At 55.9% G+C, this 25,988-nt stretch overlaps 1 protein-coding gene across 1 annotated transcript in view; it reads left to right on the top strand.

The window, feature by feature from the left end:
- WLS (Wnt ligand secretion mediator) overlaps positions 1 to 25,988 on the top strand; it is a 92,731-nt gene that overhangs the window by 49,906 nt on the left and 16,837 nt on the right. Inside the window, exons 3-9 of the mRNA XM_072834021.1 lie at positions 12,400 to 12,524; positions 16,649 to 16,810; positions 17,944 to 18,080; positions 21,203 to 21,371; positions 23,328 to 23,425; positions 23,678 to 23,741; positions 25,334 to 25,477. Of these exons, the coding sequence (XP_072690122.1) occupies positions 12,400 to 12,524; positions 16,649 to 16,810; positions 17,944 to 18,080; positions 21,203 to 21,371; positions 23,328 to 23,425; positions 23,678 to 23,741; positions 25,334 to 25,477 (899 nt within the window). The remainder of the gene's footprint in view (positions 1 to 12,399; positions 12,525 to 16,648; positions 16,811 to 17,943; positions 18,081 to 21,202; positions 21,372 to 23,327; positions 23,426 to 23,677; positions 23,742 to 25,333; positions 25,478 to 25,988) is intronic.

The following is a 25,988-nucleotide window of genomic DNA, read 5'->3' as shown; positions in this document are numbered from 1 at the left end:
AGTACTTTTTTTTTTTTTTTTTAAAGATTTTATTTCTGTTTATATATTCATGAGAGACACAGAGAGAGAGAGGCAGACACAGGCAGAGGGAGAAGCAGGCTCCACGCAGGGAGCCCGACGTGGGACTCGATCCCGGGACTCCAGGATCACACCCTGGGCCGAAGGCCGGCGGCCTAACTGCTGAGCCCCCCGGGCGTCCCTACAAAGTACTTTTGTACCAGAGATGCTGATGGTTGTCTTTGTTGCCAGCCATTTGCTTTGGCTTCGCACCATGTTCTTGCAGCACTTGCCCCCTGCCCTCCCTCAGAGTGTGGGCCTCCCCGTGCCTGTGCCCCCCCCCCCCCAGATGATGGATTAGGACAGGGCCTTCACCCAAGGAGAGCCAGCAGGTTCCCGCGGGCCCGCTCAGGCCTCCGTATTTCCAGCCCCGAGGGCTCCCCGGGCGGCCATCCTTCACCCCACGCCTGGGGAAGCACAGAAGGTTGTTTGGCAGAGTGGGGGAGCCAGGGGCCACGGACGGGTGGAGGTGGAGTGAGGGGTTGCTATGACCGACAACAAGCGGTGGCCTTCCTGCTGGCTCAGGTTCCTCAGGTTTGGTAGCACTTTCTGCCCTCAAGTTTCTTGAGATATCCGTCTCCTTCCAGCTAATTTCCGTGGGAGCTCGCGTGGGTGGAACCTTCCTACCCACAACCAAACCATCTCCGTCCGATTAAGACGACTTGACTTTTATTTCAACCGATCATCTCAACAGGTCCCCCTGGCACAGAGCGGAGATGGAAGACCAGAGAGGTTCCCTGACCCGTCCGGGGTCTCACAGCTGAGAAATAGAGGGATTAAAAGCAAAAGCGATCTCGGGGCTCCAGTGCCTTGACCCCCACCCTGAGTCTGTCTGTAGTGCCAGGGGGCGTGCCCCTCCTCGGAGTAGGAAATGGCCCCAGATGGCCCCTGAAGTCCTGCCTACTCCAGCTCTCTTGCTGCGAGTCCATGACTCACTTCAGATTCTTTGGTTTTCTAAAAGCCTGTGAGTATCCATCCCTCCAGCTTTGTAAACAGGCGGCTTCACAGACCCTCAAGTATGAGCCATTTTAGAAGATGCCCGGCCGTTAGTGGGTGAGCCTGGTGTTGACATGAGTGAGTTTTCTAGTATTTTCTTTTGTTACGTGTTTACCTTGTGTTCATTTCTAGTCCTTGGGTAGGCAGACGGGGCTGGTGTACTGGAAGTGTATTTTTAGTCTGACATTAAAAAATGTATCATAGACACCAACACAGGAAGCAGTTTTTAGGTGAGTCAGTGTATAAATAACCTCAAAGAGTTTTCATAAAGGGAAGGTAGACCTTTTAATTCAACAGCCCGGCTCCTGAGGCCCTCTTCCCAACTTCCTTTATTCATTCAGGGGTCATTTATTGGGCTTCTACTATGTGCTGGCATTTTTTTATACTTTAAGTCCTTACCCTTTACACTACAATGTCAGAAAACTTCAATGGCCCTTCTTTGTTTACTTCTCTCTATCCAGCAAGACTGGATTTTGAGAGCAGGGCCTGTATCTTGTTCTTCCTTTTGTGTCCCTACTTAGCATAGCCCCAGGCTGTATAAATACTCAAGGATGTACTCAAAATAATTAATTAGGAGCTCACAGTCTAGTCCAGCGAGAAACAGAAAATCATACCAATGTGTTCAGTGCTAAGTGCCCAGAGTATCGCATGAACAAAGAGGGGGGAAATGATTAACTTATACTCAAAAGGCAAGTTTTCTTTTTTTGTTTTTGTTTTTTTTTGTTTTTAAAAAGTCTTATTTAAATTCGACTTTCCAACGTACAGTATAACACCCAGTGCTCATCTCGTCGTGCGCCTTCTCTGATGCCGGTCGCCCAGTTGCCCCATCGCCCCCGCCCCCCGCCCCCAGCCCTTTGCTTTGCAGAGTCAGGAGTCTCTCATGGTTTGTCTTCCTCTCTCATTTTTCAGAAAAGGTAATTTTTTTTTAAATTGAGTTTTGAAGGGTGGAATCTTCTAGGAGTTGTTGAAATTCATGACTGCCTAATATATGACAGCCAAGACACAGTCCCGGAGTAGCTGTATTTTGTTCGGGGAAACCAGAGTGTTTGGGCTAAATTCTTGTCCTGACACTTGTCGATTTCGTGACACCTTTGGTAAGTTCATGAACTTCCTTCATTTCTTTATGTATAAAATAGAGATAATTGTAGGGCCATCCTTATAGGATTGTTTTAAGGATGAAACTAGAATAGTATGTATGTGGCTTTTTCATAGTAAGTGCTTGGTATGTGGTAAATGTTCAGTAAAGGTGAGCTATTCCTGGACTTGGACAGAGAGGAGGAGTGTGAGTCCTGGAGAGAATGCAGAAGCCTAGCAAGTCCAAGCGTGCAGAACAAGGACCTGGGGGTTGCTGGGCATCGGCCTTTCATTACTTCAGGACAGTGGTTCTTTTTTTTTTTTTTTAAGATTTTATTTATTTATTCATAAGAGACACACAGAGAGAGGCAGAGACATAGGCAGAGGCAGAAGCAGGCCCCATGCAGGGAGCCGGGAGCGGGACTCGATCCCGGGACTCTAGGATCACGGCCTGGGCTGAAGGCAGGCGCTAGCTGCTCAGCCACCCAGGCGACCCGAGGACAGTGGTTCTTAACTTTGGATCAAGGACCTTGACCTTGGGGGAAAAATGTGCGTAGGTCCCATTCAGATGTTTTGTGTTCATATTTCAGCTGAGTCCCCGAAGGTCATCTGTGGGATTCAGAGGTTTATGATTCTCAGGGTAAGGGCTCCAAGTTCGTGAGATAGGTTGACCCCATGAGTTTCAAGTTACATATTGGTCAGCACTTAAGCAATTGGAGAACACTGTAAGATAGAAGATGTGGAAAATTCTCCGCGTCCGTCCTTCGGAGAGTATGCCCAGAAGGCATGGCTTAATTACGCGGGACTGTAAACACGTTAGCAGGGAAGATAAAACGTCTTGGAATAGGATGAGAGTAGAAGTGTCTGGGACACGACCTCTTGAAGCTCTGCAGGCTGAACGCGCGGCAGTGAAGTGACTTCTCCAGGGTCACGGGGTTTGCACCCGAGAAAGGGCCCAGGTCCCGGGTTTCCTGAGTGAAATGCTGTGAAAGAACCTGTGGTAGGAGGAGGACAGTGAGCCCGCTTGTTAGGCTGCAGAATTCCCTCTGGGGGAGGAAAGATAAGCTCCTGACACACCGAGGGGGCCCTGGGGACTCGCATGGGTGGCCAGGCAAAGAAATTGGAGTCTGATCCTTAAAAGGAATTGATCTCGCGGGTGGAGCGCTGAGGTACGAAATGTGGAATTCAGGATGTGGGCCTCAGGGCCTGCTCCTTGTGTTGGGCCGTCACTGGCACCCGGGCTGTCACTGGCACCCGGGCTGTCACTGGCACCCGGGCCCAGCCGCGGGCCTCGCGGCGGGAAGGCTGCTGAGCCCCGAGTGGGAGAAGTGGGCCGCGGGTTTAGGCCGTGGGGCGCCTCGGGAGGCGGGGTCAGGCCGCAGGGTCGGGGCTGCAGGATCAGGGCCGTGGGGGTCAGGCCATGGGGGTCAGGGCCGCGGGGTCAGGGCCACTGCAGGGTCGGGCCGCGGGGCGCCCCGGGCGGCGGTGGAACCCCAGGCCCCTCGGCCGCAGCCGCAGCTCGGTGGCCCGCATCCGGGGCTCCAGTAATTGTGGGTTTAAGTCACAGAGGAAAAAGATGAGAGAGCAGCAGGGCTGGTTTTTCCGCAATTAAACGTGGCCTCCCGGGCTTCCCTGGCGGCAGGGATCCGAGGGGTCAGGAACCGCCGGGCATATCCTCTCCCTCCGGCGCCCGCCTTCATCTGTGTCCCCTCCTCGCGCGGGGACAAGAAAAGGTGCGTCGGAAATGAAAGGCCCGCGCTGGCCCGCTTTCTCCTGCGGAACTTTCGGGAAACAAAGCTCTCCCGTGAACGCGGCGGAATCCCGTCTGGCAGCTGCCTTTCCTGCGGGTGGGGGGACGGGGACGGGGACGGGGACGGGGGCCCGCAGAGCAGGTGCCGTCCCGGGGCCGGGGTGGCTTTCAGCCCCCGACACGCTGCGCGCCCCCCGTCTGCGCGGCGGCCACTGTGCCCGCTGCTGAAGGCCGAGGCCGCCGCCGTGGCCCAGGGGGGGGAGGCCGCCCGCGGCGGGGTCGGGAAGGCCCTGGCTAGTCCGCCGTAGGGCCCGAGCTGCACGCAGAGCCTCTGCCCCGCTGCCCGCCGCCGCCTCCCCCCCAAACATCCCCGGGGGAAGAGCACCGGGCTGGGGCGAGCGGTACCACAGTGGCGGACACGGCCCGGCCCGGACCTGGGGCGCAGCGCTCGACGGGACCTGGCTGCAGCCCCATGGCGGCCTGCCGGGCCCTGACCCCCCAGGGTCTGTCCCCTGCCGGGTCTGTCTCCCCCCAGGGTCGTCTCCCCCCAGGATCTGTACCCCCCCATCTGTCTCCCCCCAGGGTCTGTATCCCCCCAGGTCTGTCCCCCCCAGGTCTGTGCCCCCCCAAGTCTGTCTCCTCCCACAGGTCTGTCTCCCCCAGAGTCTGTACCCTCCCACAGGTGTGTTTCCCCCCCGAGGTCTGTCCCCCACCCCCTGAGGTCTGACCCCCAGGGTCCGTCCCCCCTTCTACCCCCCCATCTGCTTCCTGCCCACAGGCCTTCCCTTGCTTCTTGAAGCCCAAGGCTCGTTCTCTCCGTGGGTGGCTCAGAATGAGGAGAGAAACTCAGACATTGTCGGACCAGGAGAGGAAGAGAAATGGTCGCTCCGTGAGGCACCTGGCCTCGCCCTCCCCATCCCGGCTTCCCTCCAGGGTCATGGGCAGCCCCGGGAAGGCGGCAGGACTGAGCCGCGGTGGGGGAGGGCGAGGCCAGGTGCCCCACAGAGGGGGCCTCTTCCACGCATCCGGAGCAGGCGTCGATGGCTGAGCGCGTGCGGGGCCGATGGTGCGGGAAGGAGTCCAGGGGCAGGCACCCAGGGCCGCCTGGCAGATCTGGCCGAAGCCTTGGCTGCTTTCATCAGGATTTGGGGAGGGCCGATGAAGGGCCACGGGGCCGCCCGCACCCCTGCAGCCCTTTGAAGACCTGCCCGCTGGGTTTCGTGCAGCCGGGACGGCCTGTGCGCCGTCGGTGGTCGGTTCCGCAGTTGTTCAGTTACTGGGGTGCGGCGGCCGGCGGCTGCGTCCCGAACCTGCCGTGGGCAGATGGGGTGTGAGTGAAGCCCTCCCCTGACTGCGGGGGGGGGCAGTGGTCACGGCAGCTGTTCTGAAGGCGCTGGCGTTGGCGTGTCCCGGGAGCAGCGGTGGGGCGTCCCGGGGGAGCAGCAGAGGAGCCTGGGCCTAGTCCTCCTGGGGCCGCAGGTTTCTTTTCTCTCCACATTTGTGTCGATCATGGTCACATGGGAAATCTCGGAGCCCCGGGGCCCCGGTCGGCAGAGATGAGCGCGCTGCTGAGTTCAGACTCCCTGAAGACCGGGAGGTCGGCTGGCGATAGTTGCCAGGAGGGACAGTCCTCCTGCGCTTGCCGAGAGCTGGGTGGGAGCCGCGGTGACCTCCAGCCGCTCACCCCGCTGCCTTCCCCTACCCGGTTCCTGTCTGCCTTTCACACACCTGCCGGGTCTCTGCCCCGACATCTCTGTGAACAGGGTGCCCCGGCGTGGGGAGCAGGCCGGTCCCCTGCCATCACCCCCCCGCCCGCCCCACCCCAGCGTTGCCCGTTCTCTGCACGCCTTCTCCCGCCCTCCGCCACGTAGGAGCTGGTTTCTCCGACTACAGGCCGCTGTTGACATGTCCTTTGACATGGGCAGCTCCGTCTGCCTGTGGCTCTTTCTCTTCAGTCCCCAGTGACCTTACTCCTGTGCGTCAGTTAGACGTCACCTCCGAGGGAGGCCCAGGGGTCCCCTCAAGGAGCCACTTTGGCCCCAGCCAGCGCTCGCCGTGGTCGTGCTGACCGTCGGCCTCAGGCCCTCACGTAGCGCCAGCCCCCGTGGTTGTCCTGATTCGTGTTGGCGCTTGCCGTCCCTGCTTCACCGCGGGCAGTTCAGGGCAAAGTGCCTCGTAGGTCCTTGTGATCCTCCACCATTGGTGAAAACTAGGAGGTGCTTAAAAATACCTGGTGGAAGAAAAAAGGCGTCGGCCTGGACGGCGCATCCAGTATTAGAGGTTTCAGAGGCATCTCTTTTTTTTTTTTTTTAATTTTTATTTATTTATGAATCAGAGAGAGAGAGAGAGAGAGAGAGAGAGAGGCAGAGACACAGGCAGAGGGAGAAGCAGGCTCCATGCAGGGAGCCAAACGTGGGACTCGATCCCGGGACCTGGGGTCATGCCCTGGGCTGAAGGCAGACGCCAACTGCTGAGCCACCCAGGGATCCCTCAGAGGCATCTCGATTGTGTCCTGGCAGCACCGGCCGTTACGGGCTCCGGGATCCTCAGGGGCGTCCCTTCCCGCCTGGCCCAGGAGGCCTCGGTGGGTTACCAAGGACACGGCAGCTAGAGCTCGGTGCGGTCTCTCCTCCGGAACCTCTTGCAGGCAGTTCCTCATCCTACAGACTTGGACAGGCGTGACGTACCCCTCCAAGGGCAATCCCTTTACTTCTTTGCTTGATCCTTAAACTGAGAGACTTCTTTGATCTGTAGCCTCCGAGTCACACCTTGTTTCCTCCTTTGCCCTCAGGAGCCCTCTCAAGCAGAGCATTAGTGCAGCCCCGTATTATAACTTAGGGAGGGGGAAAGGGGACAGACAGTACCTCCCTCGGGATCACTTCCCTTAAGAGCCCCCCTTCCCAGTCCTGGGGAACAGGTGCGTTGTTCCTTGACGGACCACTGGGCCAACCTCGAGGACACCGCCTTCCCGAGGGGTACGTGTGTACGTAGGTGTGCATGTGTGCGTGGGGGGCGGGGACGACAGCAGGCACGGGGGGAAGAGTGAATGCCACCGAGACCGCGGACGGCAGACCACACGCGTGGGGCCTACAGGTAATGGAGTAACAGAACTCTGGGGTTGTGAAGTACCTGGAGGAAGAAGGATGATGGTAATTTGACAGTTAATGACCGTCCCATAAAGACGTGAGTGAGGATAGTTGTGAGCAAGACCGAGCAGTCCCTGGCTTCCGGGGACCTCTCCGTGCACGGGGTGGTGGGTGGGGAAAGGCACGGTGAGGTGGTTGCACGGCTGGGGGTACTGGGGGTACTGGGGGGTACGTGCGGCAGAGCTGGGTGCGCCGGGTACTGAGGGGTAAGAGGGGTGCTGGGGCGAGGCTCAGTGAGTGTGGGGAGGCGGGAGTGGGCCGGGGAACCCAGAAGGTGAACCGGAGTCTGCCGCAAGGGAGTGCAGAGTGTTGTCTCCGGCCCACAGGAAAGGGAACCTTCTGGTGATTCAGCCTAAGGAGACACCTGTTTAAGGCTTGGGGTGCTGGCAGAGACCCCGAGCGCAGCCAGCGTGGGTGACCTCGAGTAGCAGCCTCGAGGACCGCCGTCCGCATTTACTGAGTGTTTGCTGCCTGCCGGGGCTGTGCCGAGCGGGTCCCACGTAGCTCCTTTAACCCTCACAACCGCAGGGCGTGGCCGTCGCCCGTCCCTATCCGTAGATGGCAGAGGCACTTGCCCCGCTGCCACACAGATGAGGCCCGTGGGCTACCGGTCCGGGTCCGGGCTGTCTGCCCGCACAGCCTGAGCTCTCAGTGCATCCTGAGGCCGCGGGTGGGGCGCAGAGCTACGCTCCAATGGAGAGGAACCCCAAAGGTAGGAACCCGGGGTGCCCACCAGGGACCCCCTATTCGCCTTTTCCTTTTTCCCCGTTGAAGGAGTTTCCGCGTTAAACATTCTGAGGAGGACCCACGAGGGCATCGGCAGTGCTTTTCCGAATCCTCTCCTGGCAGCAGCGCGGAGGGACGGGAATGGGCCCGTGGCGGCTGCTGAGGCCTGGGATGGTGGTGGCCGTGAGCAGGAGCGGGGTCCACGGCTTCAGCCACCAGGAGGCAGAGCCGTCCGGTGGGGAGTGAGCGTGCAGCTTTGGGACCCAGCAGGGGGACCTGAACTTGGGAAGGGGGCCGTGCCTCAGTGGCAGGTGAGGCGGCAGGTGAGGCGGCAGGTGAGGCGGCAGGTGAGGCGGCCGGCGGCGGCGACCTGGGCAGAGGCAGAGGCAGAGGCAGAGGGAGCCGCTGCAGCCTGCTGAGCGGCGGCCGTGGCTTCTCTGTATCCTGCGGGGCCTCGGGTCCATTTGCCCGCGGAACAGCGGGCATCCCCAGCGGCTCCCCGGAGGGACAGGAGCAGTGAGCGGCTGATTTCCCAGGACATTCCCTTTGCGAGTGGCCCGGGGTGTGGGTGTGAGGGACGCTCCCCTCACGCTGCCCTGGACGCGTGCTTCAGCGGGGGCGGGGGCTTCCCAGCGGGCAGGGGACCACGCCGAGGACGCTCCGAACCTGCCCCGTCGCACCTGGAAAATCTTGCTCCCAGATGCAAGCGCTTGATGTGATGGAGGAAAACGAGGGAGGCGCTGTGAGCTAAACTGTTAGGCCGGTTTGCGAAATAATCGTACTCATTCATTTTTATAACTGCGCACACCCAGGCCCCGAGGGCATCTTAAGAAAACAGCCAGGGCCAAATTTATAATTAGCCGAGCCCATTTTCTCCAGGCCTCACGTGGATGTAGGACGGGCTTGGTTTTGTTATTTCCTTAATTGAGGGCGTCAAGAAAATACCAGCCGGGTCAGAGAGTTTTTGATCGGGGGAGGAACGAGGAGGAACGCTGGCCCAGACGGCCCCAGATGATGCGGGGGCGGGGGCGGCGGCGGGGGCGGGGGGAGGCTGGTCTGTGCGGCCTCCTCCTGAGGTTACCCACACAGTCCTTGGTGACTGGCAGCTCCCCTGTGGAATGTGCGAATGCCTGCGAGCGTCTGGAAATTAATTTTCTTCCCAGGGCCGGGGCCTGGGGAAACCCCGGGTTTCTCAGGGAACCTAAAAGCTTCTGACAACCATTAAAATAATTCTTTATTTACTCTTAATGCAGCTCGCCCTCCCCTTTCTCCCCTTTATTTCCAGTTAATAGGTCAACCCGGCCGTCTTGAGCCTGGATGGAAGGGAAACTAGTGTTTTCAAGTACTTAGGGTATCAAATGGTCCCGTCGGCCTTGGGAAGTAGGCCCAGCGAGTTCCATCTCGCACACAGGGAGGCTGGGGCTCATTCAAGGCCGCTCATCCAGAAAGTGGCAGACACACAACCGCAGAACATCTCTTGGCCTGCACACTCTGCTGTCTTGGCCGGCAAGTGCCAGTTTCGAGTCTAAGTGAGAAGCATCCTGATTAGCGCGCCGAGGCCCCATCTTTCTCTGCGTCGCCCCCCGGGGCCGGTTCTCACTGTTAAGCAGCTGCCCTAGATTCTTGGGGCGCTCGGGTTCTTCCCGTTGGGCTCCCCCACCCCTTCCGGCTGATGCAAAGCACTTGCCCTCCTCGTGGCTTTGTGCCGGTCTTTGGCAGAGTGGGCAGCTCCAGGACAGGGTTCCATGCTTCCCAAGAACGGGCCTGGTCGGTGCTGCGCGGTAAGGGAAGGCACGCATCTTCCCGCCCGTCTGGTCCTCCGCCCTTGCAGCGCAGAGTTCCTCCCGCCAGAGCTCTGCCTCGACCAGGACGGCCGTCCTGTGTGCAGGACCCTAGTGCCTTTCCACGCCTCCTTTCTCCGTGTTCCGAGTGGATTTTCCACCCAACTGAAGTGTGTCTCCAAAGCCGTTTGAGAAATGTGGGCCTTGGGTAGCGCACAGTAGAGCGAGCTGCTGGCTCGGGGCCGTGAGGAGAGCGGCGCCCCGGGTCTCTGCGCGCCCTGCGTCCATCCGTACCTTAGGCCTCCACCCATGGAACTGGTGGAACCAGTGTCCTCGTTTATAGGGTTGGGTCCTCCACATGCCAGAGGCGGCCTCGGCGTCCTGCCATTGTCCCAGGGCCGGCAAACTGGAGTCTTGGCTTTCATGAGGTCCCTGTGGGGGAGCCTGTGGCCCACGCGGTACCAGGGGCACGAAACCAGCGTTTTATTGCGCGCAACACAGTCGTTAAAGCTGGACTTTCAGTCCACTGGAGGCCGGACGGACGGAAGATGACCCGGGCGGCTGACCTCACGTCCGAGGCTCCCCTGCCCCGTTTCCAAGGTTGGTGCCCCGGGTCGGGTCAGGGCGTCCCAGGGCCCAGGTGAGGCTCCCGCTGCAGGGTTCCCTTCGTATAGAGCCCAGGCCACGGGGGCTCGCGGGGAGGTCTGCCTCGGCCCAGGCCGTGACCGGGGCCCAGATCGAGTCCCGTGTCGGGTCCCCGTGGGGCGCCTGCTCCCCCTCTGCCCGCGTCTCTGCCTCTCTCCGCATCTCACGGGTGAATAAGTAAAATGTTAAATAAACTGTGGGTCCCAGGTTAAGGGCCCCTCCTGCCGGCGTCGCGGCCAGTGGTGCTCCGAGCCCTGGGCTCCAAGGACTGATCCCCCCTCGCACAGCTTTCCAGGCCTGCGCTGAGCCCCGGGATCGAAAGGCCCAGCCTGTGCGCCGGGCCGGGAAGGCCGCAGCCCGTGCCTGTAGCAGAGCGTGGAGACCCGATGGAGCGGCGGGTGGGTGCGCCCAGCAGGAGGCCTGTCGAGCAGGGCGGCCCACGGCTCCTGTGCTTGGCCCTGGGTCCCTGCACAGCCGGCGACCTCCGGCCCAGGTGGGAGGATGTGCAGGGGCTGCAGGTGCACTGACTCCAGCACATGCTCTGGCCCAGTCACCTGTGACCAGCACCTCGCCTGCCTCTCCTCTGCGCCAGCGCTGTGCTCAGGCCCCGAGTGCCCTGGACGGCCGGCAGACGGAGGGCTCACTCTTCCAGGAGGTCCCCTCCCTGTGGCTGTCGGGAGGTCCTGCCTCAGCTACTTCTCATTTTCTTAATTCTTTATTTTTTTAAGATTTTATTTGTTTATTCATGAGAGAGAGAGAGAGAGAGGCAGAGACACAGGCGGAGGGAGGAGCAGGCTCCATGCAGGGAGCCCGACGCGAGACTCGATCCCGGGACCCCGGGGTCAGGCCCTGGGCTGAAGGCAGGCGCTCAACCCCTGAGCCACCCGGGCTGCCCATCTATTTCTCATTTTTAAGCAAGTCGTTGCAGTCTCTGGTCTGCCTGTGTCATTACCATTATTTTGCCCTTGAGATTTAATATCCTTTCTTTCCTTATACTGTTTTTTGTTTGTTTTTTTTTTTTTCCGTGCTGTTGCGGGAGGGAGAGGAAGAAAATGGGAATGGCCATTTCACCACGTCGGAGGACTGAAGTGGTACCAATAAAGTAGCAGGGTGCAGGTGTTGACGGAGGGTTTCATCTGGATCCAGATGGCCTCAGATCTCGCCTTTCCTGCCTTTCTTGAATTCTTGTGCTCTCAGAGGACGCTGTCAAATTGGCTTTAAGGAAGTCACACTGGGCCAGTGGATAGAAAGCCCGAATTCTCCAGACAGCACCTGTTCTCCATCCCGCCTGTGACCCATCACGCGCTCGGGTGCCGGAGCCTAGAGCTGAGCCCCGTCTCATAGCCCCAGTGGCGGCGGCGGCCTCTCCATTTTGGAAATGTGACCCGTGCCTTTTTTTGCCCCATTAAGACTCTTCTATTCTTGAACTTGCTCAGCCCAGTAAAAAATAGACAAAATGGATAGATGTGATTTTATTCGTCGAGTCTCCTCAATGAGCTCTGTGGTGAGTTAACACCCACCTACGGCCCTTACTAATACGGAAGTCCGTGTGAACGTCCACTTCCCCAGTTACGTGCTCGTTACCATGTTCTGTGTAGAAGTCTTTGATTTTGGAGAAACCCTTCATCTTTCACATTAACTTTCCCCACAATTTGCAGAGGGGTTTTGAGCTTTTGGGAAGCAACAGGTCCCATATGGAGAGCTTCTTGGGGAGTAACTCTTAAGAAGGATGCCTCGAGACTAGGGAATGTTCAGGAGACAGCACGGAAGTTCTCTGTCAAGTCATGTCTCTGGGGGGTGGTTGGAAAGTTTTTGTCAGAAAGAAGACCCAGGAGATGAGGCGTGGGTTCCAGGTACGTGGGGCACTTTTGTGGAGGAAGGACCTCCTGTTCCGTGTGACTCCGAGGAACAGACCTAGGACCGGTGTTGCAAGTCCCGAAAGAGAAGTGTCGACCACGAGTCCCCGTGTGCCCATGTGAGCTGCTTCAGAGCGGGTGAGAGCCTGTCTCCGGAGGACTTGGGGGCACCGGCCTCCACCCTGGACATTCACCCTGCGACTTTTTTAAGTTTTCAGATTTGGAGACTTGGATTTGGAGTCTGTTAGGAACTACTGTGTTCTGTTTGCCTCGTTGGGTTCCAGGGCAGAGCCTGTGAGAACCTTTGAGCTGTTTCCCCATTACCTTCCCAGATACCGTTTCTGAATTGTGCCTCCTTTGTCTTGCAGGAGAAAACGCGGAAGTTTCCATGGATGTCTCCCTGGCTTACCGTGACGATATGTTTGCTGAGTGGACTGAGATGGCCCATGAGAGAGTGCCCCGGAAGCTCAAATGTACCTTCACATCCCCCAAGGTAGGATGCCTCGCCGTCTACATTGATGGGGTCTCTCTTTGGGTTCCAGGTACAAGAGAAGATTCACTTTACAGATCGTAGATACGTTCCTTATTCCCGGTGTGCATGACCGCAGAGGTCGGTTAGTCGTCTTTGTCTTAGTAGAGAAAAGGGCGATGCAGAGATGTTACGTCCCCGCACAGGGAGGAGGCCTGTCTGAAGCGATGTAGTAGTTTCTCTGAACTACCTCCATAAAAACAAACCCTTGGTTCCTTGCGCCGAGAGCGTCTGAAGAACGTTGCTAAGTTATCTTGAGGTGCAAGGATCTGTTCGTATTGGATCAGTGCTCGTATCTGCTTCTCTGTTTCGTAGGCATCCCTGTTGCCAGAGTTAACGTGCAGGTACAAAGACTAAAACTCCCAGCGAACACCGCACACGAACAGAGGCCCTGAGGAAGGAAATCCAATTTCACTGGAGACCTGGGTCTTCCAACCCATTTTCAAGGCTCTGTCTTCTCTTGATTCTTCCAGGAGCTCTCATTCAGTCACCCAGCAGAAGGACGTTGGGGAAGGAGGTTACCCTCTTGTGCTGAAAATAGTCAGAGGTCTTTAATTTCATGATTTGATGAAAATGCAGAGATTGACTCAGGGACCCTCAGAGGACAGTAAGATTTGATGGTACGAGGACCAGGTCACAGCTGGCCAGGGGCCGTTTTCACTGGCGGGGGCTGTCCTCCCGCACACGCCTTCCCGAGATCCCGACCCCCCGACCTGCACTTACCACCCAGTTTTGAGAGTTTCTGTGAAGGTGAAATGGAGCCACCGTCAGTGTTACTCCTATCCCTCAAGGGTGTTGACACGGGGCAGCAGCCCCTAGGGGATCTCTGACGTCCCTTCAGGTACAGGAATGGTCTCATTTTGTGTGTGTGTGTGTGTGTGTGTGTGTGTGGTGCACCGAAGCACATTCTTGATCATGTCCCTTGTCACTTGGCATCTTCAGGTCAGTTCCTTTTTTTTTATTTTTTTTATTTTTATTATTTTTTTCGGTCAGTTCCTTTTTAAAGGATTTGGACAGCTTGGAAAGCATACCTACTCCACTGATGAATTTGGTTCCTCTTCTCTCCTAGCAGTGGCCTTTCCTGACCTCACCGTGGCCCATCCCTGCAGAACTGGGGTTCCCTAGGAGTGGCAGGATACTGTGCGGGTGACAGTGAACGGTCGAGAGGAACTGGAGGTAGCAGGAGAGAGGAACATCCGACGTTTTCAGATCTCTATATGCAATAGGGGAAGTTAATTAAAACCTTTTCAACTGTCACTGCAAGCTGATTGTATCTTCCAGAGGTGAGATTGGTTGGATGCCTAACCTAAAGGATATGAAGCTCTGGCATATGGAATTTCATCCTCGGAAAGGGGAAAACTCATTTCTCACCTTACTTAAACACGTGGAGGGTGCCGAGAAGCAGAGCGAGGAGGAGGTCATTAAGAAGCCTGCAACTGCTGCTTAATGATGGCTGCTTAATTATCTTTAGGATGTGTTGATCCCTTTCAAGAAAGATATTAAACCTTGAAAAGTGTGAAGGAAATGAATCATCAAATCTCTGCTTTTTGATTGCACTGAAATTTAGTCTTGAGTCTGAAGATTAAATGAGAAATTGCTCTAAAGCTTTTTAGTCCCTGGTGGATTGTGAAGTCGAGAGGGAAAAAAAAAAAAAAGTCAAGTTGCCACCTGCTGTAATTTGTCCTAATTAGACAGGCTCATGCTGGAGTTGGGGGAGGGCTGAGGGGGATGGGGGAAAGGGGGGGGAGTGTCTTTCTTCTTAAATGCCCTAAATACTGGCAGAGGCTGAACCTCTGCATAGGAAGAGTCCCTGACAGGATTCAGCGGGTTTGTCCCTGAGACAGGTAGGTCGGGCCAGGGTCCCAGGAGCTGATGTATCTGATTTGTTGAGCTTCGGTAACGTCTCATGGAGTGGTAGTGTTACCCCCCCCCCGTGAGGACCGAGCAGTGGGGGACGCCGCGGGGACCGTCCTGGGGGATTGGAAGGAACCCCAGGGATCGTGTTTTACGTGGAGGACAGTGAGGCTGAGTGAGGCAGGTGACCTTCACAGCTGCCCAGCGGGGGCAGATCTAGGCCTCCCTCGGCACAGCACCGTGCCTGCCGTTGGCATGTCTGAGGCGGCATCACTGTCTCCTCCCTGCCGTCAGAGCTGGAGGCTGAACGTGGAAGGCCCCTGTCCCCAAACCAATGTTGCTACGACTTTGGGACCTCGGGCGAGAAACAAATCAGGGCATTAACACTCAGTTTTGGTTCCCTTCCCTCTCAAAACTCTCAATTTGTAGAAATAAAGCAAGACCCTCAATGGAAACACGTTAGAAAATCTTTTTCATGCTGTTTCCACGGAGGGTAATCCGTTTCCTCGGTGCAGCTTCATCTGGAGCCAAATTAGGGCCTCCAGGGTATTGTCAGTAGTGCCTGCAGGGCCCCGGACCGGCCCTGACTCAGAAGGACAAAAGAAAGGAGCAGAGGGGAGGGAAGGAATCTGTGTGGGAAGGTTCATCCAGTCTGCAGCTGAAGTTTGGGGGAGAAGCAGGAAGCTTTCTACAGGAGAATTTTTTAAATCTTGCAAGCCAAGAGTCGTCAACTGCAACTGCTGAAAGAGCCCTCGAACCTTCGATGATGAAGAACTATCGCGAGTGACTAGTAGTGGCTTCTGTGAGTGAGGAATGGGAGGATGGATGTGTAAATCCAGCTATTAGTCTGCTGAAATTCTGCGTGTTGCCCTCCAAGCTCTGAGCGTCCAATAAAGAATCCCCCAAGATCTGAAAAGAAGCAGAGACCCTCCTACACATGTTGGGCTGCAGACTCCTTGTACCTTCCTCTGGTTTCTCCACTGGACTTTTTACTCCGGAGACCTAAAAATATTTGTGTGGGTCATGAGAATATAGGTTTAGGAACAACAAATTACACTTGCTCAAGAGCTGCATGCCAGCAAGCACTGATGCTGGCACAGAAACCCTCCGCTGATGGCAGACACTCCTCTCTTCCCAAGGGGGAGTCCCTGGCTGCTAAAGCTCCTGCCTCCTCACTCCCACATGTACCCCCACCCCCAGCTCCTTGGCCAGGGCGCAAGGCCCAGGGTCCTGGGTGAGTCAGAGCGGAATTTAGTTTTCAAAAGCAACCTGTACCCCCCCCCCACTCTTTAATAACCATGCTCTGGGCAGTAGCTCTTCAATCATTGGCAGGAAGTCTAAGACTTTTTCTCAAAACTGGGCTAAATTTGGTTTAATTAAAGTCTCTGGGCAGCCCGGGTGGCTCAGCGGTTTAGCGCCTGCCTTCATCAGGGCGTGACCCTGGAGACCCGGGATCGAGTCCCTCGTCGGGCTCCCTGCATGGAGCCTGCTTCTCCCTCTGCCTGTGCCTGTGCCTCTGCCTCTCTCTCTGTCTCCTCTCTGTGTATTCTCATGAATAAATAATAAAATCTTTAAAAAAATAAAATAAAATCTCTGCTCCCTCCTGCCATCTTACCTCTTGGGCAGAAAACCCCAAGTGTGCGTCTCTAGCAGACTAACCCCATTATTACCTTTTGCCCTTTCGGTCTTCCCCAGATTCTAAGTGCTCCCTGACTGACTGCTTTTTCTGTCAAATCCGTAAAGAGAGGATCGTTTCACCTTCTTGTAGCTTCTCCTTCAGGCCTAAACCGTGAAAATAATTAGCCGTCATCGAAAAGCGTGATGAACACCAGCAAGGGTTTCTCCCTGAACGTCTTAGAAGCTGACTGGTCTACGCAGCCGCGAGGTCTCCAGTGATGTGTTGTGCGTAGAAAGCCCTTGTGGTCCTCGTAGACCAGCTTAGTCTGATGTGAGGCTTATGAGGACTGGAGAACCGCAGAAGTGTTAAGAGATAGAGGAGAGTCGCTTTTTATCTAAAATTTCTGGTTCTACTTCAAATGTGGCTGGGTTTTGGGGGGCGGGGGCAGGAGCAGCCAGTGGACGCCCTGCCTCCAGCGTGCCCTGTCACCTGGAGCTCTGCGGTGCACCATTAAGCATTAGCTCGTTAGGGCGGGTGACCCGAGGCCAAGGTCAGGGCGATCCCACGTAGCCTGTGGAAATCGTGATTGTGCCTCAAACCCTCTGCTCTCTTCCAGACCCCAGAGTATGAGGGCCGTTACTACGAATGCGATGTCCTTCCTTTCATGGAAATTGGGTCTGTAGCTCACAAGTACTACCTTCTGAACATCCGGCTGCCTGTGAACGAGAAGAAGAAAATCAACGTTGGGATCGGGGAGATAAAGGATATTCAGTTGGTGGTGAGTGAATCTCATGGACCCAAGCGGCATGTGGCCCCGGGACACTGGCTCAGGACACGGGGGTGTGAGCAAGGATATCGGAAGGGGGCTCCAGGCCACCCTTGGCACCTCCGTGTGTCAGCTGCTCCACCTGAGAAATAGGAATAATATCCCCACGATGACTGGGGGCTTAAATTTACACGAGAGACTACAGAAGTGGAAAGCAGTTCAGTTACCGTGCCCGTTGAAGATTTCATCGTAATGGTCTCAATGACATCGTAACACCAGGATGAACTTTGTTTTTTTTTTTTTAGCATGTCTCACCTCACAAGCACAAGTGTTAAAGCAGTCGTTTTAGGTTCTTTCCATTTTGTTTAACATGGAAAAAAAGGTAGAACATGAAGCAAAAGGCTTTTTTTATAAATCTAAAAAAAGTGATATGAAATATGTATTTATTGTAGAAAATTAGGAAGCACAAGCATGTAGAAGAACATAAAAATTAAAAAACAAAAGAAGAACGTAAAAATTAAAAAAAAAAAAACATAAAAATTACCTGTAATACATAGAGAAAGAATCATTGTTGAGGTTTTGACGTCTCTCCTTATAGATCTTTTTCCTGCATAGATAGATGGAAGCATATGGTTTTTTTTTACCAAAACCAAAAAAAAAAAAAAAAAAAAAAAATCACACTCAACTGATTTGTTCCTTGCTTTTTTTCATTTAATAGTATATTGAGAATATAATATACTTGGCAATGCTGCTTAGCGTTCCACTGAATACATTTGCCTTAATGCATTTTACCAATCCCAACATTTTGGGCATCTTAAAATATCTCAATTTTTCGATTAAAAAACCTTAGGGGGAAAAAAAAACTTAGGAAAAAATCTTTGATCATGTTTGTAAGGATTCCTGTTGTATAGACTGGGCCCATTTTTTTTGTTTTGTTTTGTTTTGTTTTTTGCCTTTTAGTTAGATTTCTGCCTGAGGGAGGGGCTCGGGAGAACGTGAAGAGGGTCCATGCCATGAGTGCTAAAGCTCTGGATTGAAAGTTCAGCAGAAAATAGCTCCTTTCGCATCTTCCCAAGATGCATTTGCTGGTAGAAAGCGGCACTAAGATATATTCACCTTCAAAATTATGGTTGGTCTCTGTCCAGGGGATCCACCAGAATGGAGGCTTCACCAAGGTGTGGTTCGCCATGAAGACCTTCCTCACGCCCAGCATCTTCATCATCATGGTGTGGTACTGGAGGAGGATCACTATGATGTCCCGACCCCCCGTGCTTCTGGAGAAGTAAGAGCTGGTTTCAGAGCCCTCGTAAGGCTCCGGGCACCCCGGGTCGGCCCGCGTGGGCCTGGTGTCCCTGGGGCCTGCCTCCAGTGGTCCGTGTGTTACTGGGGCTGGTGATTGGACCCGGTCATCCTGGACTCTTCTTACTCCTTCAGGTTTCACATGCAAATCACCGTTAAACCCTGGGGATCCTACACCTCTCCTGTTTCTGGCTCTCGGTTCTCTCTTTGCTCGTCATGCCCGTGGTCTGAGTCAGATAACTGTCTCTGTCACAGAGACAGGGGACACACGCTCTTGCGCCTAAGTCCGACCCCCTCACCTCCGGGAGGACAATACCCTCGTCCACACATTCCCTTTCTGTCCCACGTTCCCGATTTTTCCTTTCTGCCGGGTTATTCTCATTACCCTACAAACATGCTGTATCATTCGCTTTCTTGGACAAGACTCTGACCTTTCCTACTCCCCCCGGAAGCCACCGCACCGTTTTTCTGCTCCTCTTTACACCAACCCTCCTAAAAAGAGCCTCGTCTGCCCTCTTCTCTGCCGGTCCTTTCTTGAGCCCACCCCGCGCCTCATTGAGCCTGCTCTTGGCAGGGTCACCCGTGACCTTCACGCTCCTAATCCGATGGTCACGGCTCAGCTCTCACTTCTCTAGACTCGGCACCAGCATTCAACGTCATCGGTCACTTCCTTGTTCTCCACGGAGCCCCCTCCACCTTCTCACGGTTCTCCTCCTCCTCCGCTGGCCGTCTTGGTCTCCGGAGCTGCGTCCAGCTGGCTTCCCGCCCTCCTGACCTTTGGAGCCAGGGCTCAGTCTTCGGACCTCTCCTCTTTATTAGCTCTGCTTGTTCCTGGAGTGGCGTCTAGTCTCGTGGTCTTGAAAATCATCTAGTGTCTGATGACTCTTCATTCTTGTCCTTACCCTCAGCCTCTCAGCCCTAAACCCAAATATTCCAGCTGTTAATTCAATGTCTTCACTTTCCGAAACTGTAACATGTGCAAGGACAGTGTTCTGTGCCCTCCTGCTTCTAACTGGCTCCTCTCCCCGGCAGCCCCGTCCAATGGGGATGGAAATGGCAGCTCCAGCCTCTCAGCTGCTCGGGTTAGGGAGTGGGAGTTCATCTTTGCTTCCCGGGTTTCTCCCCGGCCCTCATCTAGCCCAGCAGGGCGGGCGTCTCACCGTATCCATCGCTGCCCCCTAATCCAACACCCCATCACCTCTCACTCCGCACCTGGATGATTGCACGCGCCTCTCCACTGTCGCTGCTTCCGCTGTTTTCCTTCCTGTGGTCTGTTCTCACAGCAGCCAGTGTTCCCTTTCTGGTGTAAATCAGATCTTGTCACTCCTCTACTCAGAGCTCCCGGTTGGCTTCTTACTTCCTTTGCTCTGACCTCTGAAGCCCTTGATGACCTGGACCCTTGCTACCCCTGATTTTGTTTGCTGTCCTCTGTGCCAGCTTGATGAGGCTCATACACGTCTGACATGCTCCCACCTCGGGGCCTTTGCACTTGCCGCTGTCTTCATCTGAATGCTCTTTCCTAGCTACCTCCGTGGCTCAATACCCTTCAGGCCGGCCGTAATGTCTTTTATCTTTAGCCTTTATCTTATCCGCCGCCTATAAGATAATACCCTTTCTCTCTCCATTCTCTTACCTGGCTTTATTTTTCTCCATTATATTCCTAGTTCATTAGTTACCGTTCCTCTCAGACCCCTGTCTCCCCTCTTTTGAATGCAAGCATCGTTAGACCAGGATCCTGCCTGCTTTTTGCTTACTGCCATGTCCCCGGTGTCTAGAATAGTGACTGGCACATAGTAGGAGCTCAAGAAGTATGAATTTACTTAATGAATGAATGATGTCACCCCATTGTTTAAACTTCTTACTGGAGCCTCCGTTTTTTCAAGATAAATTTCAGATTCTCTAATGGGGCGGGCACGTTTCTTCACGAGCTCAGCCTTTTTCTACTTCTCTGGTGCCGTGTCCTGTCATTTCCTCGATGTCCGGCTTGCAGCTGCCCAAATGATTGAGGCTGTCCAGGCTTCTGGGCCTCATGCAGGCTCTCCCCTGCTTGGAAGGCCCTTCCACGTCCCCGGTCTTGACCCACGAGGCCTCCCAGTCTCCGTGTCTGTCAGGGGTAGAAGTCCCCGTGGCAGCCTGTGCGTGCGTCGCCAGTATCTCCGGTCACTCTTCACGTGGCTCAGCCGCCGCCGAGTCTTCCTCCATGGGTTGAGGAGCCCTACGTCGCCCAGTTATCGGAGGCCCTCCCCAAATGCCCAGCCTGAGATCCCTGCGTGATCAGCACTTGCATTCCGTAGGTGTGATTGAAAGTAGGAATGAGTCCCTTAAACAATGAACGATACTTGATAGAGCGGTGGCAGTTAGTCGGGCAACACGGGAAAAAGCAAGCGCAAAACTAAACAAGCCGCTAAAAGAAGCTGTATTTCTTGCTGTTGGGGGTAATTTATTACTGAAACCAATGTGCTCACCTAGTTCATGATCGCTGAGGATATTGTCGTCATCGTGGATGTTGTGAATGATCAGGTTAATGATTATCTGAAGACGTAAAAGAGCATAATTATGTCCAGTGAGGTCTGTTTAAGGAGGCAGAGGAGGGGATTCCTGGGCGGCTCAGAGGTTGAGCGTCCGCCCGCCTTGGGCCCAGGGCGTGACCCCAGGGTCCCAGGATCGAGTCCTGCATCGGGCTCCCTGCAGGGAGCCTGCTTCTCCCTCTGCCTGTGTCTCTGCCTCTCTCTCTGTGTCTCATGAATAAATAAATAAAATATTTTTTAAAAAAAGAAAAATGAAGGCAGAGGAGGGGACAGCATCACAGAACTCCTGATCTGATGTGGGCCCAGAGTGCAGCGCAGGGCATAAGGAGGGGAGCCTCAGCTGTATAGGAGGGTTAGTGTCGCACGCCTTCATTCCGCGGGGAGTGAACAACGTGGGGCACGTGGCCTCGGTGTAGAAACCCACGGTGAGAGCTGAGGACTCTGTCACGTGGCTGTAGTTTCAATATGTACCATCCTGATTCTCAAGCGACTGGGTTTGGAGTTTTTGTTTTTTTTGTTTTGAAAATCTGCCTTTGGGATGAATAAAATGGCTTTCCTGGTATCTTCTCATGATCAGAGTCATCTTTGCTCTTGGGATTTCCATGACTTTTATCAACATCCCCGTGGAATGGTTTTCCATCGGATTCGACTGGACCTGGATGCTGCTGTTCGGCGACATCCGACAGGGCATCTTTTACGCGATGCTCCTGTCCTTCTGGATCATCTTCTGTGGAGAGCATATGATGGTAAGAGCTCCCGAGGATGGAGGGGCAGGCCGCGGGCCGGTAAGCTAGTGGCTGCAGAACTGAGCCGTGGAGTCGGGACAGCGGTTCACGCTCTGACTCCACCGCTTGTGAGCTAGGCAGGTGGCCTTAGGCGAGTGACTGTGGCTCAGAGTCTCAGGTTCCTCATCTGTAAAATGGATTTTAAAGGCCTGGCATAGAGCTTTCGTGAGATTCAAGCGAGACAATGTGAGTATTTCACAGAAAGTCCACACACTTCTGCTTTGGCTTCAGCTCTGCTCATCCCAGGACCAAGGTAACCCCCGGAGCATGTGGGTCTGACTCTTTCCAGCTGGCGGTGTGTCCAGGCGGCCTAGTAACCCCTGTGACCCTGAAGTACAGACCTCCCTGGGCTCCGCCTGCACAGGCATCACATCCTATTTCAGGAGGCACTGAAGGTGCCGTGGATAAAAATAAGAGCGGTGCCGTCATCACGTTGTGGCTGCGGTGATCTCTGCCAGCTGGAGCGGGGCCTCCCGTCAGGCAGCCGGCCTCCTGGCAGTGCACTGCTCTTGAATTCCATCGGGGTGGGTCATCGCGTCTGAAGTCTCGCAGCCCTTCTGGGGGAGCCGTGAGGGGAGACAGCTTGGCTGAGAGCTGGGGCAGCCGGGGTGGGCGTAGGGCTGCTCCTGCAGTGATGCACCCAGAGCCCCTGGCGGCAGAGGTGGGCGGCCCGGGGGGACCTTGTGTACACGGTCCCACCTGGGCTCCAGCCTGGATGCTGACATTTGTCTTCTGCCTTTCCCCGTTTCCTCGCTCTACATTCCTTCATCTTCTGTCTCTTAGCGTCTTTGTGTATCAGAGGAACCACGCTTGTTTGCAGTGGAGATGTGGGGAACATATGTGTAGTTTCCTCACCATGAGACACATTGATGTATCTTTTGACATATTTTAATGCCTCCAAGTCTTTAGTTTGTCCTCTGGGCATCGGCGGCCTGAACAAACACAAGTGATAATTCACATAAGAATTTAGTTCTGGGGAAAAAAAATAAAAAATAAAATAAATTTAAAAAATTAAAAATTAAAAATATTAAATAAATAAATAGATAGATAGATGAAAGAAAGAAAGAAAGAAAGAAAGAAAGAAAGAAAGAAAGAAAGAAAAAGAAAGAAGAAAGAAAAAGAAAGAAAGAAAGAAAGGAAAGAAAGGAAGAAAGAAAGAAAAGAAAGAAAGAAAAGAAAGAAAAGAAAGAAAGAAAGAAAGAAAGAAAGAAAGAAAGAAAGAAAGAAAGAAAAGAAAAGAAAAGAAAAAAGAAAGAATTTAGTTCTGGGGATGCCTGGGTGGCTCCAGGGTGGAGCTCCTGCTTTTGGCCCAGGGTGTGACCCCTGTGTCCCGGGATCGAGTCCCACATTTGGGCTCCCTCCATGGAGTCTGCTCCTCCCTCTGCCTCTGTCTCTGCCTCTCTCTGTCTCTCATGAATAAATAAATAAAATCTTAAAAAAAAAAAAAAAAAGAATTTAGTTCTGGGGCGCCTGGGTGGCTCAGTGGTTAAGCATCTGCCTTTGGCTCAGGTCATGATCCCAGGGTTGTGGGGTCAAGCCTATGTCGGGCTCCCTACCCGGTGGGGAGCCTGGTCATTCGGCCTCTCCCCTCAACCCCCCCTCACTCACGCTTGCATGCACACTCTCTCTCAAATAAATAAAATCTTTAAAGAAAAACAAAGAATTTAATTGTGAATGCGTGATCTTGCACAGAGCTTGGGCTGCTAAGGGTGCAAGGCCCTTTGTGTCCGGGGCATCCTGTGCTCGCCCTGTGGATGGGCCGAGACATCCTCCGTCCTTTGGAACGGGGGTTTTGGACTTGCTCTTGGCCGTGTGCTTGGTATCGAGCAGGTGGTCCGCAGGGGCTGTGGGAGGGCCTGACGGACCCAGAACGGCTTTGCTGTCTCTTCCCTCATTTTCCATGTTGCTTTGCCTCAGGATCAGCATGAGCGGAATCACATAGCCGGGTACTGGAAGCAGGTGGGACCCATTGCCGTCGGCTCTTTCTGCCTCTTCATATTTGACATGTGTGAGAGGTGAGCAGGTGCCGGGGGCCTGGGCTCAGTGTGCACCCCGGGTCCACCGCGGCTCAGGGAGGAGCATCCTAAAGGTGGGGGGCTGGCGGGAGCCTGTGGGGTCCAGGCATCGGCCCCGCTGCTCCTGAGCCTCAGGCTCGGTACGGCCGAGCTTAGACACGGGCCAGCCGGGCGGAGGCGCCGAGGGGGTGGACGGGGTGGCTCCCCTTTGCCCGTGGGCTAATGCTCCTTCCCATCTCGTTCTCTTCGCAGGGGGGTACAGCTCACGAACCCCTTCTACAGCATCTGGACGACAGATGTTGGAACGGAGCTGGCCGTATCCTTCCGTGACGGCTGCGGGGCTTCCTTCTGCCGCAGCTCTGATCCTCACCCAGTGATAATGGCACAGTTAGGGCCAATGATAAGAACGAATGCTCGCTCTTAAGCCGGGCCAGAGCAGGCGAGGCGCGGAGGGCGCAGCGTGTCCCCGGGCAGGGCGGCGGCTGCTGGCCGTGCTGGCCTCGTGGTGACCTGCTGGCCGCCTGTTGGCCGCACGCTCGGGCGTGCCTGGCGGAGCCCCCGGGCCCTGTGGGCCGCCCGTTTCCGAGGTCGGGCGCGAGGAGACTCCTTCCAGCGGCCTCGCGTGCTCCTGGCCGAGCGCGGGGGTGAGGCCGGGGCGCGGTGGGGCTGGCAGGGCCCTGTGCCGGCCGACGCCACGCCGCCTGTTCCCCGGGAGGCTGGATCCGATGTTCTGTGTCCCTGAGCGAGGTGTCTGTGCTTGGGGCGGGCGGCCACAGTCCTGGTCCTGGGCGGTCCCTCGCCGCGGGCCGTGCGCCTGTCGGGCCGTGCAGCCTGTGCGGGCGCCGCGGTGTCGCAGGCCCAGGGGAGCAGGAGCAGGAGCAGGAGCAGGCTGATGCGTCACGGCCTCGCCTGACGACAAGTCCAGTCTCCCCCCCCCCCCCCCCGCGACTGGGGCGGCCCCTCGCAGGGAGGACTTCCCACGTGCTGTCCTCCGGCCCGTCCCTCGCGCAGAAGCCGTGACGTCATGGGAGGCAAAGTCCTCCCAGAGCCGCAGGTGATGTGCCCTTCCTTCGGGCCCGGCCGGCGTGAGGGGAGGAGCCGCGGCCCGCAGGCCACCTAGTGAGCCGCGCCCTGAGCTCACGCTCGCTCGTGATTTGGACTAGGCAGCTCGCGGTGGGCGACCGCGGAAAGGACTTGGGTCGGGCTCCGCGTGCCCTAGGTCTGCGTGGTCCTCGCGTGGAGCTCTCTAGGCGGCTCCTGCCCCCACCCCCGGGCCCCGCTCTCCGTTCGGGCCACGGGCTTCCCTGGTGCTGACCGAGAAGGGCAAGCCCAGCCCCACCCCGGCCCAGCGTCCCCTGCTGCTCCCCCCTCCGTGTCCCCTCCTGACGCCGCGGTGGCTCCGGGGCCTTATAAACGTCCAAGGGGGAGCCCAGCGGTCCTCAAGCACGACCATGCTCGGTTTCCTTGCCCTTGGAAGGCCCTGGAACCTGGGCCGTGCGCTGACCCGTCTGCTGACTTGGAGGCAGCGTCGGTCCTACGCGAGCCGCCACTGGCATCCAGCACGCAGGGGTCTGGTGCTTCCCCGACGCGCGTACAGGTCTCCTGGGGATCTTGCTGAGAGGTGGGTGCTGACTCGGGCGGCTTGGGGTGGGCCCTGGGTCTGCATTTCTCATAAGGGGGCTCCCTTCCCTCCGCTTCTTCCTGGCCTCAGAGAGCGACGTGGAGCGTCCCCTCTGTTGTGCTTCAGTGTCCGGAAGGCCCTGCCTCTGGCGCTGGAAGGCCGGGTGCTAGTGTCGGTCCCCCCGAAAGTTGCCGAACCGTTGGGAGTCGAAGGGCGCCGCAGCCCGCGGAGCCGAGAGGCGTGTGTGCCGACAGTGAGCCTGCACTTTCCTTCACTGGACGCCTCAGATGGCCTTCATCATCGTGGCCGGCATCTGCCTGTGCCTCTACTTCCTGTTTCTGTGCTTCATGGTGTTCCAGGTGTTCCGCAACATCAGCGGGAAGCAGTCCAGCCTGCCTGCCATGAGCAAAGTCCGGCGGCTGCACTACGAGGTGAGCAAACCCCCAGGCTGAGCGGGAGGGTGACCCAGTATCCCCGCTGGTGTCGACGCACAGCACGCACCTGCACCGGGCGGTCCGCACCCTGCGTCAGCTGCACACGAGAGGCGCTCCCGTCCCGTAGGACGACCTCTGGGCCAAGTAAGAGGCCAGCTCGACCCTGGGAGGCCGCAGGCTGGCTCCTGTGGATGTTTTCTGAGGTTTACAGTCTCTCCGTCCTCAGAAGGGGGGAGCCTGCTGGACGGGTTCTGCAGCTTTGGGGTGGAATGTGGCTGATACCAGAAGGGAAGCTGGGGAGGGAAGGGTCAGGGCCTGGCCCAGGGAGGCTTTAGGCAAGGTTCCCTTGCTGAGAATCCGCCTGGAGCCTGGGCTGCAGCCCAGGTGATCTGATTTTCAGACTCTAAGAGGCCACATTTCCCCTAAAATATCCAGCAGGTGATCAGATAAAATCCAGTAATCTCCTTTTTTTAGATTATGTGCCTCATGCAAGGGAAAGTGCTCAACA

The sequence above is a fragment of the Canis lupus genome, chromosome 8, assembly GCF_048164855.1.
Source record: "Canis lupus baileyi chromosome 8, mCanLup2.hap1, whole genome shotgun sequence".
NCBI lineage: Eukaryota > Metazoa > Chordata > Mammalia > Carnivora > Canidae > Canis > Canis lupus.
Note: the sequence above shows the minus strand (reverse complement) of the source record. Positions and strands in the feature narration are given on the sequence as shown.